The following is a 15,551-nucleotide window of genomic DNA, read 5'->3' on the forward strand; positions in this document are numbered from 1 at the left end:
ATGGATTATAAAGTCAATATCAAGCTAAGACTAAACGTAATATACTGCACTTTACCTATCCCTAGATGTTGTCGCTACCTTAGCTTTCATTCTTCAAGCTAAGAACAGGTTTAGCAAGTACAGAAAATACCTATTGATCTTGTAAGAAATCCAGCATGCTTGTAATGTCTAATGAGCTGAACTAGTACAAAAGACAGATATATTTTAAGTTCAGCTTAGCAAAGAAACAAAATTAAATTTTGGGACTTTGTGTGACCAGTTTAAAAAATGAATATGAACGTATTTTGTAAACAAGAAAAAACGAAAGATGGATAGAAATTGTATGTTTATTATACATTTGAAAACTAATGATAGTAAAGCCAGTATCTCTAGATAAAAACATGTAACCAATACATTTGGGGTAGACATGAATAATAATCATGTAGGTGTAAATGGTATAGTAGAACCATAACAATAGTACAAGGTAGTGGAACAATGTCCGAATAGTAGATATTGGCATAAATACATAGATTGGAGAATTGAAAAAAATGTAAACAGTTGGATACATGATAGAACTTGCAATAATAAAATTGCCTCCTATTAGGCTTAAACACGTTTTTTTTTTTTTGTTTTGTTTTTTTTTCCAATTCTCCAATCTATGTATTTATGCTAATATCTACTATTAGGACATTGTTCATGATAGGACAAAATACAATCGTTGGCTATGCTATGTATGTCCTTTAAGTCATAAGTGGAGAAGGAACTCCATTTTATATTTAGTAAAGGGTCTGATAGGAAGGACACTTGTTTAATAACCTGCCTAACTATTCCACTGCTTAGAAAGAAAAAATATACTGTTTTACTGTTTAGCAGCACCATAATTCTGTATTTCTGCAATGTATATCAAAACATGTTTTATAAGCATTGATTCCTTTGGGTCTACCAATATTAAAGATCATAAATGAATAAAAAAAAACTTGCTATTTTTCCACTGTAATGCATATGTTCTGTAAATTGACTTACTTGGTATTGAAATACATTAGAGTGAAAAGTAACGTAGTAGGTGAATGGGCACCTAACTGCTTGCAATCCCATAGCATTTCTTCAGATATGCAGCTTGCAATGATATAACCTGCAAGAAATGTAATTCAATTATATTGGGTATACAAGCTTTAAATACATCAAAGTCATTTTTAATTTTCATACCAAATGGATTTACGCGTGGACACCATCCTTTAAGCACTTCATGAAGTTTTTCCAAAAATTTTGAATAGTATAGGTCAGCAAAGATATTGTCAATTCTGTTGTTATCAAACATATGCTAAAAGAGAGAACAGATTCAAAAGATGTTAGTAACACACACATTAAAGCCTAGCTCACAGAGACAGTTTATATACAGTAGTATGAGGAGCAATGTGTATCAAAGACATTTGCAAAGCATTTCTCACCTTCAAGCATCTGTCTTAAGGCAATTAAAGTGAACCAGGTTTAAATATTTCTAAAAGTAAAAACGCTGATGTTCAGCCTTTTACAGTATGTGCAAATACCTGCTAAGTCTTAAATATGGGTTTCACAGGCTTTGCTGAGGCAACAGGAGCCATTGGCTCCCACTGCTGTCAATCAAAGCCAGTGACAAGGCTTGGCAGCGAGCATTCACAGGTGCCCCCCCATGGGAAGCAGCTTCCTATTGAGGGCACTAGCCAGAGAGGAGGAGCTGGGAGGCTGGGAGCGCCAGCGGTGGAACCCAAAAAGAGGAGGTTTGGGGCCGCTCTGTGAAATTCTATTACACAAAGCAGGTAAGTATAGACATTTTTTTTTTCTTTTATTCTTAACCACTTTAAGATTTACGTCAAGTCAGGGTAATTTTAAAGACATTTTTAGCTCTAGTCTAGGACTAATGATTACACATGTTAAAGCAACTTTTCCCTTTGCCAATGTTTATAGAAACCACTGCTAAATATGAGCTATTAAGCTTATAAATAAAAGTCACCACTGCATAACCAAGGAACAAAAACACTACTCCAGTCCATCCCCAGATACCCAGTTATTGGGTACGATGGAGATGAGGAGTTAGCACTGACTTCTGTTAAAAAGACAAATTTGCTAATGAGTAACTTCAATGTTAAGTCGGCTGGAGATTCACATTAACACGCATTAGTCAGTGTCAAAATGTAAGAGAACTTTCTGCAGAAACATTGCTTTAATGAAAAACACTTTTATATCACTCAGACTAGCTGACCTCAACTTTAAAGATTTATTTTCAAACCCTTTATTAATGTAGGCTGCGAGTTCTTAAAGATCTATTATTCTTTGTACAGTTCTGTCTGCTTTGGGACAAAGTACACGCAGTACTTTGTCCTTTGTCTTTAGGTGCTTTCTAACCTTCGGTATGAGGTTCAACCTGCCACGGCTTAGAATGAAATTACTAATTTATTGCTGCAACTTATCTTGACTGTAAGCACTTTCCCTAAGACAAGTTATGGCAAAAGGAATGCCGATTATGACATGCCTCCTCCCTCTGCATTTCTCTTGCTTCTGTGGAAAGTGGTCCCAGTCAAGACGAGGTGCACTTGTAAATCAGCTGTCTCTTTCAAGGCGGTTGTTTGAATGGCCGTGAAAGGAGGGGAGTGGGGGCAGGTAAGACCTCATAACTAAGGTTAGAAAGCACTTGGAAGAATAGCAAAAAGTACTACATGTACTTTGTCCCATAGGGGGCAGAACTGTAAATTAAAAATTATAACGATAAGTCTTCTTTAAAGGAGGGGTTCCTTGGCCCTCTATCTGCTATGGTTTGTATAGATCCAGAAGCTGTATACAGTGTTGGTGCCACAGTAGTAATGCACATTATCTTTTCAGCTTAGGGTAATTTCAGATGTTGCAGCCCCTGCCTGCTCGGCGGGGGATCTGTCCACTAATCCCCCGCTGAGCAGGCAGATGACCGGTCTGTGTCCACCTTGCTTATGCAGAGCGGACACAGACACAGCCAGCTCTCCTCTATAGGTGGATGGATACAAATGGACCACCTGTCCATTTGCACCAGACTTCCATGCGATCCAATCCTCTGGATTGAAGGGGAACGGATCCCCATCCATTTGTTTTGAGCAGATCAGATAGGATTTAGAGGGGGGTAAATATGCACATCCAATTACAACCTTCGCTCCATAGAGAATAATGGAAGCTCCAATCGGGTCCGCCAGAAGAATGGACACTACAATCAGTTCTGTCCGAAAAATGGAAAGGTGGACCTAATCGGAACATTCATGTGAAAGAGGCCTTACTAAAATAGACAATCCTTACCTTTTGTAAACAAAGTAGCAAATAAAACAACATGTCTGCATCAAATGGAGAACCATCTTGCCTTTTTGCTTCTTTGGTTATCAAACACAACCCAAAATTTAGTTCTGCAATTGGCACTGAAAGAACATCTTCTTTGAAAATTAGGGGTTTTCTTCCTGTAATACATGAAAGGAATGTCAAATGACAGCATTATATTTGTGTTGTTTGCAGATCTCCACCTTTAAGAATGACTTGTGATTTAATACAGCAGGCTTTAAGGAACACTTCTTTCTAAACAATAGCTTAACCTTTATCTAGCATGAAAAGTGGATGCGGGATGGGCATGTAATGCAAAAGCGCACAGATAAATATTAGGACTCGACGCTGCTTGCCAGCAAACTGATCCCAGTAAGACCTATTTATCATGTTTTATTAAAAACAGAGGTGTATGTTGCATAAAATTTGCTAATACAGCTGTAAGCCTTACACAACACCTAAGGTGTGTTTGCAACTGTGGTTCTACTCTGATCTATAAGAATACCAGCAAAAAGTAGAACAAGGAATAGATAGCAGAATATAATGCAATAAGTAATTTGAGTGCAAGCTTAGCTTCTCAGACACATGCTGACTATACACCCAGTTCTCACCAAACAGGTTTCTTAGACTGATAAGGCAACATAAGCCTTCCAGTGTGATGTGGTAAAATGTTATGTTTGCAATTTCCGTCAGTTCACTGCACCACATCTCTTGGCTGCACTACAGTGTTAACAGAACACATCAAAAACAAATTGTTTTCTATGTGCCCTATTCTTAGGCCGGCCATATACGTACATTTTTTTGGGGTTGCAGGAAATAAATATGCACGATTCCCCTATCAACACAGAGTGCTGACAGAGGAATCCCTCCTTCCGAGCCAGGCAGTGATTATTGCTAGCAGCTATAGACAAGTTATAAGACAATCGGGCAGGCTGGCTGTACCAAGTTGATCAACTTGGTACATTCTGCCTGCCCATAACGGTTTTTGGACGGATAGTGCTGAACCGGCAGAGATTCAAACCATGTATGGCCAGTCCCAATATGTGAACGAGTCCTTGTGAACAGACAATACAATGTTTATCTGCAAAATAATCTCAGGTTTTTAAAATGTTCTCTCTAGTGGTCACTTTGTGACTTGCTAAAGGCCTGTTGAGACCGGCTCATTCAGGTCTGATCTGGCTTACACGCAGCACTTCTAAGCAGGAAGCAGAGTCTGCATATGTAATGAGACAATATGGCTATTCCAATGTACATATTCACAGAAACAAAGCTTTAAAACTATTAAAACATCCCTGATTTCTTCCAATACTAAAACCCTAAAACCTCCACATCTCTTTAAGGGACTACTGATATCAAGGGGTTAAGATAATTGAAAACAACTTGGCTCTGGTTGTAATTTACACAACGCAGAACCACTTGTTTTGGAGCAAATCAAGGGACTTATCAGGCATGCAGGCAACCTATGGTGTAATTTATACAGTCCAGGGGGCCTTCTTTAAAAGGATACTACTAGTTTACTTTAAAACTTGAAAAATGTACAAATAAAAAAGGTTTTACCTGTCACAATGCAGGGAGTATCCTAAATACAAAATCCAACAATGAGAGAAGGAAGCAGTGAGAAAATGATCCTAGGGCTCATTCAGACGGCAGATTAGTGCCATTCTCCATGCAGAGCTGCTGGCAGAGGTGTGTGCATCCATCCTGGAGCTGCGTGCAGGCAGCCCATAGAAGTCAATGCACATGTAATGCCACAATTGCACGTCAAAGTCTAGCTTGAACCAGACTAACTATTTAAAGTTCATTTAAACATGGCGCTTTAAATGATTTGCATTTTTAAAGAACTGTACAGTTTGATGTGAAAATTAGCATGAAATATTTTAAACTATTTTTTTTTTTTTTTTTATTAACTCTGTTATCGTTGGGATGTTCAATATATATATGTATTTATATGTAATATGCAGCTATACCAGAGCTTCAACTCTTCTGGGAAGGCTGTCTACAAGGTTTAAGAGTGCGTCTATGGGAATGTTTGACCATTCTTCCAGAAGCGCATTTGTGAGGGCAGGCACTGATGTGGACAATAAGGCCTGGCTCGCAGTCTGCACTCTAATTCATCCTAAAGGTGTTCCATCGGGCTAAGGCCAGGACTTGCTTTGTGCACTGGTCCAAATCATTTGGTGGAGGGGAGATTATGGTGTGGGGCTGTTAAAGGGTTGGGCTTGGCCCCTTAGTTCCAGTAAAGGGAACTCTTAGCATGTCTTCGTTGTTAGCATACCAAGACATTTTGGACATTTTCATGCTCCCAACTTTGTGGAAAAAATTTGGGGATGGCCCCTTCCTGTTCCAACATGACTGCACACCAGTACCCAAACAAGGTCCATGAAGACATGGATGAGCGAGTTTAGGGTGGACGAACTTGACTGGCCTGCACAGAGTCCTGACCTCAACCCACTAGAACATCTTCGGGATGAATTAGAGCAGAGACCGCGAGCCAGGCCTTCTTATCCCCATCAGTGCCTGACTTCACAAATGCGCATCTGGAAGAATGGTCAAACATTTCCATAGACACAATTCTAAACCTTGTGGACAGCCTTCCCAGAAGAGTTGAAGCTGATATAGCTGCAAAGGGTGGGGCAACTCAATATTGAACCCTACGGAGTAAGACTGGGATGCCATTAAAGTTCATGTGCATGTAAAGGCAGGTGTCCCAATACTTTTGCTAATATAGTGTATATATACACTATTATATATGAATAAGGATTTAATAAATATGAAAAACTTTGTGTAGGTTATTGGAACGGAAGTTATTTAAAGTGGAACTTTAGTCAGAAACTTAGATCCTGATAGGTCACTCTTTAGGCTGGCCCCTTTGCAGGCTGCTTAAGCCAAGACAACTTAATTGCAGAAAGCGACACATAGTTTTTGAGACTGAGGAGAGGAGAGAGTTTCCAATAATAGGGAAGTGAATGATCTGGGCATCAACAAAATGGCAGCCTCCAGCAAGAAGAGGAATCAGGAGCAATGCTGCAGGCAATTTACAGCACACACTAATTTTGGTAACCAAAATAATGTAGAATGTATGTTATTTTGTTAAACAACATTAGTTGTCCTCAAACTGTTATGGGTAAATGCTCTGCTTTAACCACTTCACCTCCGGAAGGTTTAGCCTCCTTCATGACCAGGCCCATTTTTTGTGATTTTTTTTTGCCATTATTTTAACTGCCAATTGCGCGGTCATGCAACACTGTACCCAAATAAAATTGATGTCCTTTTTTTCCCACAAATAGAGCTTTCTTTTGGTGGCATTCAATTACCTCTGCGGTTTTAAAAATAATAAAATGTAAAAAAATCGAAATTTCTTCATCAAATTAGGCCATTATGTAATCCGCTACATGTTTTTGGTGAAAAAAAAAATCCTAATAAATGTATATTGAATGGTTTGCGCAAAAGTTATATAGTGTTTACAAACTACGGGATATTTTTATGGAAAATGTATTTGTTTTTTTACTAGTAATGTCAGAGATCAGCGACTTATAGCGGGACTGACATTGTGGCAGACAAATCAGACACTAAGTGACACTTTCTTGGGGACCAGTGATACGAATACAGTGATCAGTGCTAAAAACTATGCACTGTCATTGTACTGACACTGGCAGGGAAGGGGGTAACATCAGGGGGCGATTAAAGGGTTAAATATGTTTCCTGGGAGTGTTTGCTGTGTGGGGGGGTGCTTTGATTGGGGGAAGACAGAGATCCTTATTTCGGCTTACCATTAACACAGGATCTTCATCTCCTCCTCTCGCAGAACGGTGATCTGCCTTGTTTACATAGGCAGACCGCCGTTCCGCCTCTCTCAGGAATGACCGCCAGGTGGCGGCAAACATCGGGTCCACCAGACCTGCTGACTGGCTCCTGCTGTGTCCAATCTCAGCTTGAGCGGGGGTTGCTGGTAGGGATGCACCGTTTCGATATTCAGATCGGATATCGGCCCCGATGCGGGCAAAATAGCTGGATCGGAGATCAGTAAAATTTAGCCGTCCCACGGGCCGATCCGGGGCGTCGCAGCACCTACGTCATTAATCAGCCTCGTGTGTGTCGCGCCAAAGAGTCGGCAGTGTGGCGATATTACACGCTCGCCACGCCAACGAGTTCCACAGCTGTTTGCAATGTCTGCAAAGTGAATGTTTCGAGGGGAGGTGGTATAACTGCCAAGTTCAATACTACCAATTTAATCAGGCACATCCAGAAACACCCCAAAACAGTACTTCCGGATAGGACTCGGGATCGGGACCAAAAAAGTCAGATCGTTGCATCCCTAGTTGATGGCGGTGTCCATGCGCCGCCATCCAGTCCAGAGTCCAGAAATGTAAATGACATACAAGTATGTGATTTCGCGCTGAAGGACATGTACGTGGGGCGGTCCGGAAACCGTAAAAATTCAGGTAGTATTGAAGGTGTCATTTTTGCCAACATAATGTAACAGACAGTAGAGGAATGTTAAAACGGTCAATTTTTGTCAAGGGTGTGCATACACAGATTGAATAACTAATGGAGTAATATTCACACCAGTGTATGTGCACTATAAATAAAATACCCACTGGTCAACCAAACCCAGCGGCAATTTTTCCTTTTTCCTTTTTTTTAAGCTTGCCCAACAAATATTTCATATGATCACAGACTAGGTTGGAAATCACACTTTTAGTAAATCAACTTATGTATTTCACATGTGAGGAGTCTTCTAGACTGAAAAGCAGGATACTTTGTGTTCTTTAGACAAACAGTATATTTTACAAGCAAAAAGCATACTTCCAAACCACAATTTGTTTTCAGCTTCTTTCAATGTTTCTGCATTTTTGATCTGTGCCCAAGTCTTCCATAGTAAAGCTCCTTCTTCTGGTTTAAGGGTACAAGGAAAATCAGCATTACTTTGTAATCGGAGGTGTGGCTCAGACGTGGAACATTGCAGCCCTTGAGGCTATGTGGGTAAAAAAATAAAAACATAAAAGCACATTTTAGTATTTGTAATGCAAAGAAAAAAAGATGACAAAGAATGCAGTTTATAAGTTTAAATAGATTCACCCCTTGAGGAAAAAATGAGAAACAACTGCTACCTCTTCCTGCTGTTGAGGCACTGCTCTAGGACCCCTATCATTTGGCTAACAAAGTGCTTATTTTTTCAGGGCCCATTTGCACTGCCTGTACACACACAGCTGTCAATTTAGGGCTGCAGTGAGGCATGGTAGGGGGCGGAGTGATGCGTATTTTAGCACATCACAAAGTTCCCTTTTTTTTTTTTTTAACTTTATTTGAAGCGCACAAAAAGGTACACTTATTCATGTCTGCACACAGCAGCGCGATGCCTACCTGTATGCTGCAAAAAATGCAATATGTGTGCATTTTATCACAGCTCACCACACAGCACCTCCAGCGTTCCAGTGTGGAAAAACACCAGTCACAGCACTATGTGGTTGATTTACTAATACGGAGTGCAAAATCTGGTGCAGCTCTGCATAGAAAGCTTAAGGCCCCTTTTCACACAGGCGGACCGTTCAGATCCGCCTGTCAGTTTTTTTGGTGGATCTGAACCATCCCCCCCATGCATCTCTATGGGACATGTCTGCTGACATCCGATCCCTCAAATCTGGACGGATGGAAACCCTATTTTCCATCTGTCCAGTGGATCGGATGAGAATGGACCGACGGTCCATTCCCATCCGATTCCCCCATAGAGATGCATGGGGACCTGACAGCTGTGTCTCCGCACACAGCACGGAGAACAGATGTCATCCTTCTGCTCAGCGGGGGATCGGCGGATCGATCCCCCGCTGAGAAAAACAGAGTCCGCCGACGGACTCCCTAGTGTGAAAGAGCCCTTAATGAACAAGCTGAAAAGGCTACCATGAACAGCTGAACCAGATTTTGTACTCCGCTGATTTAGTAAATCAACCTCTACGTGCGAACGAGCCCTTAGTCCAGGTTCACACTTGTGCGATGTGGGAACGCTGCGAATATACAGCGTGTTCCCGCATGGCATCCGCACCCCTGGCAGTTCACACTGCCATATGCGATACGCTGGGGGTGTCAATTAAAAGTTGTATCTTTTCGTTCTTTAGATCAAAGGAATGAACTTCTGGCTGTAAGGGAGAGCAGTTTAACCTCTTAAAGTATTTTTTGCTAGAAAATTACTTAGAACCCCCAAACATTATATATATTTTTTTAGCAGAGACTCTAGAGAATAAAATGGCGATCATTGCAATCTTTTATGTCACACGGTATTTGTGCAGAAGTCTTTCAAACGCAGTTTTTTGGGGAAAAAATACAAGTTAGCCCAATTGTTTTTTTATATAATGTAAAACATGATGTTGCGCCGAGAATCGTGATCTTTATTCTAAGCAAAAAAAATCGTGATTCTCATTTTAGCCAGAATCGTGCAGCTCTAATACAAAATCTGAATGGGAGTGACTCATTTTAATCAGCTGGTGTACTCTGATAAGCGCTGTTGTGTCTCCATCCCCTTAGAAGTATTTATCCCTTAGGGAGTATCTCACCAAAAATGAAATTTCTTTTGCAGAGCATGCCTAAAACCTGATTTAAGCCTTAGTGCAGACTTATTCACACAAGCAAGAAATTACATTTCTAGGAGAGTTCTGTAAACCAAATGCCTCCAGAAGCAATATTGCATTGACTTTATAGAAAATTACAGAGGCTGCAGTTTTAAAAGGAAATTTAATTTTTAATAACATTAAATTACAATATGACTTGTGTAGCAATTGTATGTTATATTTTCCTTTTTTCTTTTCTTTAACGCGCTATATTTAATTTCTTTCCACACAAGTGGAGTTACCCTTTAATGTGACAATTTCTCTGGGACCAATATGCATACCACAACATTTGGTTCTTTTTATGAGAAATTGACAAAAAGAAAAAAAAAAAAAAAGTTCATAAAATGCATTTTAGGTTGTTTTACAAATAGATCGCAAAACTATGCGTGAGCATCTATTCTGAATGCAGTAAAACTAAAAGACATTTACTTAGTTAACTAAATATTCAAGTTTGTATGGTGGCATTTTTTCCCCTTTACAATACAAAAAAAAACTAATTATAAAAACATACTCTATAAAAAAGGCAAGAACTGAATCAATCAACTGAAAAAAAAAAAAAAAAAACACTGCAAACCATCCAAGATTAAAAAAAAAAAAATTAAATAGCAAGGCAACTTCATATATGTCTAAGGCAGGATTCACATCTGTGCAGGTCCTGCATGTCACGTTTGCACGGGCACAGCATATCATTCTTAAATGTGCTGTGCTACCTGCAGAAAACGCTGGGCCCTTCCTTTTTTTTTTTTTTAAAAAAAGCAGATGCATGAAATCGCATGGTGCTGCTGCACAATACGATATCACTTACCTGAAAACGCAATGCAATTTCAGAAGTGTTGGGGGTTCCATTAAGATTTAAAAAAGAAAAAGAAGCTTTGCACCCCGCCGCCGCCCCTCCAGTCGCCAAATAAACGAAGGTGTGCGGACACCATCTACATCACTGGGTGAAACTGCCCCCTCGTGATGTCATTAAGTGGGCAGGCTGGGTCGATTACATCACATGGGGGGGGGGAAGGAGATGACATCACCAGGTGGCCCCTTTCCCTTAGTTTATTTAGTGACAGACTGCAAGAGCCAGCGTTGGGTGCAGAGCATTCATTGCAACTGACACTGGATTTACTTTGGGGCATGTTTTTATTTAGTTTTAAAAAGGACTTGTCAAAAACGGTTATTTATTTTTTACACTTTTTTTGGTGAATGAGTAGCGGTACCCCTACTCATTCAAATGGGGGAGGCAGGATGTGGGGGCCCCCTTGTTAAAGGGGTCTCTTGGATTCCGAAAAGCCTCCCGCCCACAGACCCCCACAACCACCACCCAGGGTTGTAGGGAAGAGGCTCTTGTCCGCATCAACAAAGCGCTAGTTTGTCCTGCATGCACGTATAAGGGCCTGGTATAGATTGGGGGGACCCCATGCTGTTTCTTTTCTCAAGCAACTGCCAGCAATTATTCTGTTTACACTCAGCTGTCAGGGAGGTCTGCTCACAGAGGGGAGGAAAAAAAAAAAAAAAAAAACGCTGACAACCAGCTCTTAGCAGTGATTAGCAGCGTTTAGCAGAGTATAGCATTCAGCGTTTTTTTTTCTGACGACAAATCACTCCCAAAAATGCAGTTTGTTTTCTGCTCCTAGAAGCTGAAGCTTCAAAAATGCTTTTAGCATAAAATAGCGTGCATGGACACAGGATAACACTGCTTCTAGAGGCAGAAAAAAAAGGCTTACAAGCAGCTGCTAGGAGCTTTTTCTTTTTTTTTTTTAGGGAGGAGAGGGTGAGCGCTAGGGGGAGCACATGCAGGCAGGTGACATGAGTAGCTATGGACTAGGGAAAACAAGAAGTGGTGGGTACACAATATCAACAGTAAGGCCCCTATCACACTTGTGCGTCCTGAAAGTCGCGCAACTTAACTTGAAGCAATGCCTGTGTAATCTTGAGGTCTATGCATCTCACGTTGCATCAAAGTCGGACCAAAGTAGTTGCACAGAAATGAACAGTACACATTGGAAATCATGGGGTATGACCTGTAATGCGACTTTCCAGTACAAAGTGACAGGACAAGTCGCACAAGTGTGAAAGGGGTCTAAAATAAAGGCAGTCCAGGCTAAAAATGTCCATAGGTTCTAAGGAGTGTCACTGTGTGACACTGATGTAGACAGGTAGCCAGCCAACAGAGAAGAAGTTGTGGCTCTGTAGAAACAAGAGTAGGAGATAAGCAGCAACATAGAAACAAGAGTAGGAGACGAGCAGCACTGCTTGTCTCCTACTGTTGGCTCCCGACTGAAACAAGGATTGTACTGACCGTGGTTTATCTCATGGCAATTATTTGGACCTGTGTTCCTTAGCTGCGCCTCCATATTTTTCTGGAGAGCTATATTAGCCAAACACTGCTCTGCATTTGCCTTCTGCACCGCAGCATTAACTACAGGCACTGTTTTAATATTTCCTCCATTGTTCAATCACCAGGAGGGTATTGTCCCTTTAATGACTTGCTTACCAGGCCAATTCTGAAACCTCACTCATATGTAAAATACAAGATTTTTGTAAGAACTTACCGTAAAATCAGTTTCTCCGATGTCCATTGATATACGCAGCCTCATCTTCATGAGCCGTGTGGGTTACGCTGCCACCTGCAGGAGTAGTCTAGTAGGTAGTACAAAGTTTTAACATATACACGCCCATGGGGCTGTCCTTCCAGACATAACCCACACAGACACAGCCCAGCACATCAGTTTAGTTGCAAGCAGTGAAGACACAAAAACCAACCCCATCAGAAGGGCAGGTGCTGCGTCTGTCAATGGACATCAGAGAAACAGATTTTACAGTAAGTTCTTACAAAAAACTGAATTTTTGTAAAATCTTACCTGTAAAATTCCTTTCTCTGAGTCCTCCGACAGTCGCCGCCTCCTCTAAGTCATCACAATTGGGTATTGTCCACCTATCCATAGGAATAGCTAGGCATATAGACTTAGTCAAAAGACATTAGCATGTACACACCCACGGGGGCTGTCCCATCTGGTCAATACCCCCCCTGCATCACCACTCCCAACTCAGTTTGGTAGCATAGCAGTAGGTAATAAGAACCCCAAAAAGAGGGGCGGGGGCGGCGACTGTCGGAGGACTCAGAGAAAGGAATTTTACAGGTAAGATTTTACAAAAATTCAGTTTTCTCTTACGTCCTCCGACAGTCGCCACCTCCTCTAAGTCATCACAATTGGGATGTCCCAAAGCAGTATAGACATGAGGGGTGGGAGACGCAACCGTAGAAAAGGCAACGCAGGACCCACAGAGAAAGGAATCTTACATGCACTGTAAGAACCAACTGGGCAACAGCAAAAAAACAAAGCTCAACAGGAGCAACAGCCCAGGAAAGCAAATGCCAACAGCCAGGGACCCAGAGAAAAAAAAAATCAAGGGTCCATCATGGCACAGCCGCACTGAGAACTTTGCGGCCAAAAGAAGCATCAGCTGATGCCAGAACGTCTAACTTTGTAGAACTTGGAAAAGGTGTGCACCGACGACCAAGTCGCCGCCTTGCACACCTGGGCCACCGAGGCCCGATGCCAATAGGCCCAGGAAGTACTCAAAGACCTGGTAGAGTGTGCCTTAACAGGGAAGGGCGGAACCCGTTCCTTCAAGGCGTAAGCCTGTTCAATGGTCTGTCTGATCCATTTGGCAATAGTCGCTGCGGACGCAGCCATGCCCTTCCGAGGTCCCTCAGGAAGGACAAAGAGGGAATCCGTCTTCCGAAAGGACTCCGTAGACGACAGTTAAACCCTGATCGCCCTGACAACATCCAAGGAATGCAAGGCAATCTCCTTTGGATGTTTAGGCTTCGTACAAAGCGAAGGCAGGACAATGTCCTCATTAAGGTGATAATAGGAGATCACCTTGGGAAGGAAGGATGGGGGTGGTCGCAAAACCACCTTATCCCTGTGAATTATCAAGTAAGGGGAGCGGCAAGACAACGCCACCAGCACCGACACTCTGCGAGCCGAAGTGATCGCTACAAGAAAAGCAACCTTCTTCGACAGCAGAGGCAACGATATCTCCCTGATATTTTCAAAGGGAGCACGCTGTAATGCGGACAGAACCAAGTTCAAGTCCCATGGAGGTAAAGGCTCCTTCCTAGGAGGAGCCAAATGTCGCACACCTTGAATGAATGTGCGCACCAAAGAATGAGACACCACAAGGCGTTGGAAAAGGACCGCCAGTGCTGACACCTGGCCCTTTATTGTGGCCAGCGCCAGGCGCTGATCCACTCCAGACTGGAGGAAAGCCAAGATTCTCAACACCGAGTAAGAACGAGGGGAAAACCCCCTGGACTCACACCAGGTGAAGTAGGCTTTCCAGGTACGGTAATAGATCTTACCAGAGGAAGATTTCCTAGCCTTGATCAAGGTAGGGATAACCTCAGAGGATAGACCCTTGTCCTTCAAGACCTGGGTCTCAACAGCCAGGCCGTTAAAGCCAGCGACTGTAAAGCAGGATGGAAGATCGGACCTTGAGACAGAAGATCTTCCCGCAGAGGCAGACACCACTGCCAGATGAACAACGTCGGCATACCAGGACCGGCGAGGCCAGTCCGGTGCCACCAGAATCACCATGTGCGGTTCCGAGGCCAATCTGCGAAGGAATCGGGATAGCAACTGAATCGGAGGAAAGGCGTACATCAGACGATACTTATGCCAAGGGGCCACCAACGCATCCGAGGCGTCCGCCAACGGATCGCGCGTTCTTGCCACAAAGCTTTCCACCTTTCAGTTTAGCCGGGATGCGAACAGATCCACATCTGGGGATCCCCATTTCGCACACAGCATCTGAAAAACCTCCGGGTGAAGGGACCATTCCCCCTGGTCCAGGGTCTGGCGGCTCAGATAGTCGGCCTGCCAATTGTCCACACCCGGAATGTGAACTGCCGAGATCGCCGGGACATGAGTCTCAGCCCAAGACAGAATATTGGTCACCTCCCGGGCCGCTCGAGCACTCCTGGTGCCCCCCTGGTGGTTGATGTAAGCCACCGCGGTAGCATTGTCCGTCTGTACGCGAACAGGCAGGCCCTGGAGATGGTCCGACCACTGGAAGAGACAGTTTTATCGCTCGTAGTTCCAGCACATTTATCGGGAGGGAGGATTCCTCCTCCGACTAAGTGCCCTGGGCAGACAGGTTGCCCAGGACTCCACCCCAGCCCGACAGGCTGGCATCCGTGGTAACCACTGTCCACACCACCGGGCGGAAGGACTTGCCTTCCGCCACCGCCGGGGACTGGATCCACCACAGAAGAGCCAATCTGGTCTGGCGACTCAAGGAGACATCCAGATCCAAGGACTGAGGAAGTCTGTCCCACCTGGCCAGGATCTCCGTCTGGAGAGCCCGCATGTGGAACTGGGCAAAAGGAATCGCCTCGAAGGCCGACACCATCAGCCCCAGGCCCCGCATGCAGGTCCTGAGTGACGAGGACGGATTGTCCCTGAGGGACCTGAGTTCGTCCCGCAAAGTCCGGAGCTTGTCCTCCGGCAAGAACACCTTCGCCTGAGCAGAGTCCAGAACCATTCCCAGGTAGGGAAGGCGAAGTGACGGAGACAACGCTGGTTTCTGAACGTTGATGGTCCATCCGAACTCCTGGAGCGTCTGCACCGTGATGGACAGATCGCGCACAAGGTCCTGGCT

General features: G+C 43.2%; 1 protein-coding gene across 2 annotated transcripts in view; it reads right to left on the minus strand.

Annotated features, from left to right (window-relative positions):
- Window positions 1–15,551, minus strand: part of LOC309553655 (transcriptional regulator QRICH1-like) — an 88,658-nt gene that overhangs the window by 23,653 nt on the left and 49,454 nt on the right. For both annotated transcript variants that reach the window (XM_082254956.1, XM_082254955.1), the window contains exons 4-7: window positions 8,098–8,266; window positions 3,277–3,431; window positions 1,186–1,300; window positions 1,003–1,111 (exon numbers count right to left, since the gene is read on the minus strand). In XM_082254956.1, coding sequence (XP_082111082.1) covers window positions 1,003–1,111; window positions 1,186–1,300; window positions 3,277–3,431; window positions 8,098–8,266 — 548 coding nt within the window. The remainder of the gene's footprint in view (window positions 1–1,002; window positions 1,112–1,185; window positions 1,301–3,276; window positions 3,432–8,097; window positions 8,267–15,551) is intronic.

This window comes from Pelophylax lessonae, assembly GCF_965119305.1.
Source record: "Pelophylax lessonae genome assembly, chromosome: 4".
NCBI classification, from domain to species: Eukaryota; Metazoa; Chordata; class Amphibia; order Anura; family Ranidae; genus Pelophylax; species Pelophylax lessonae.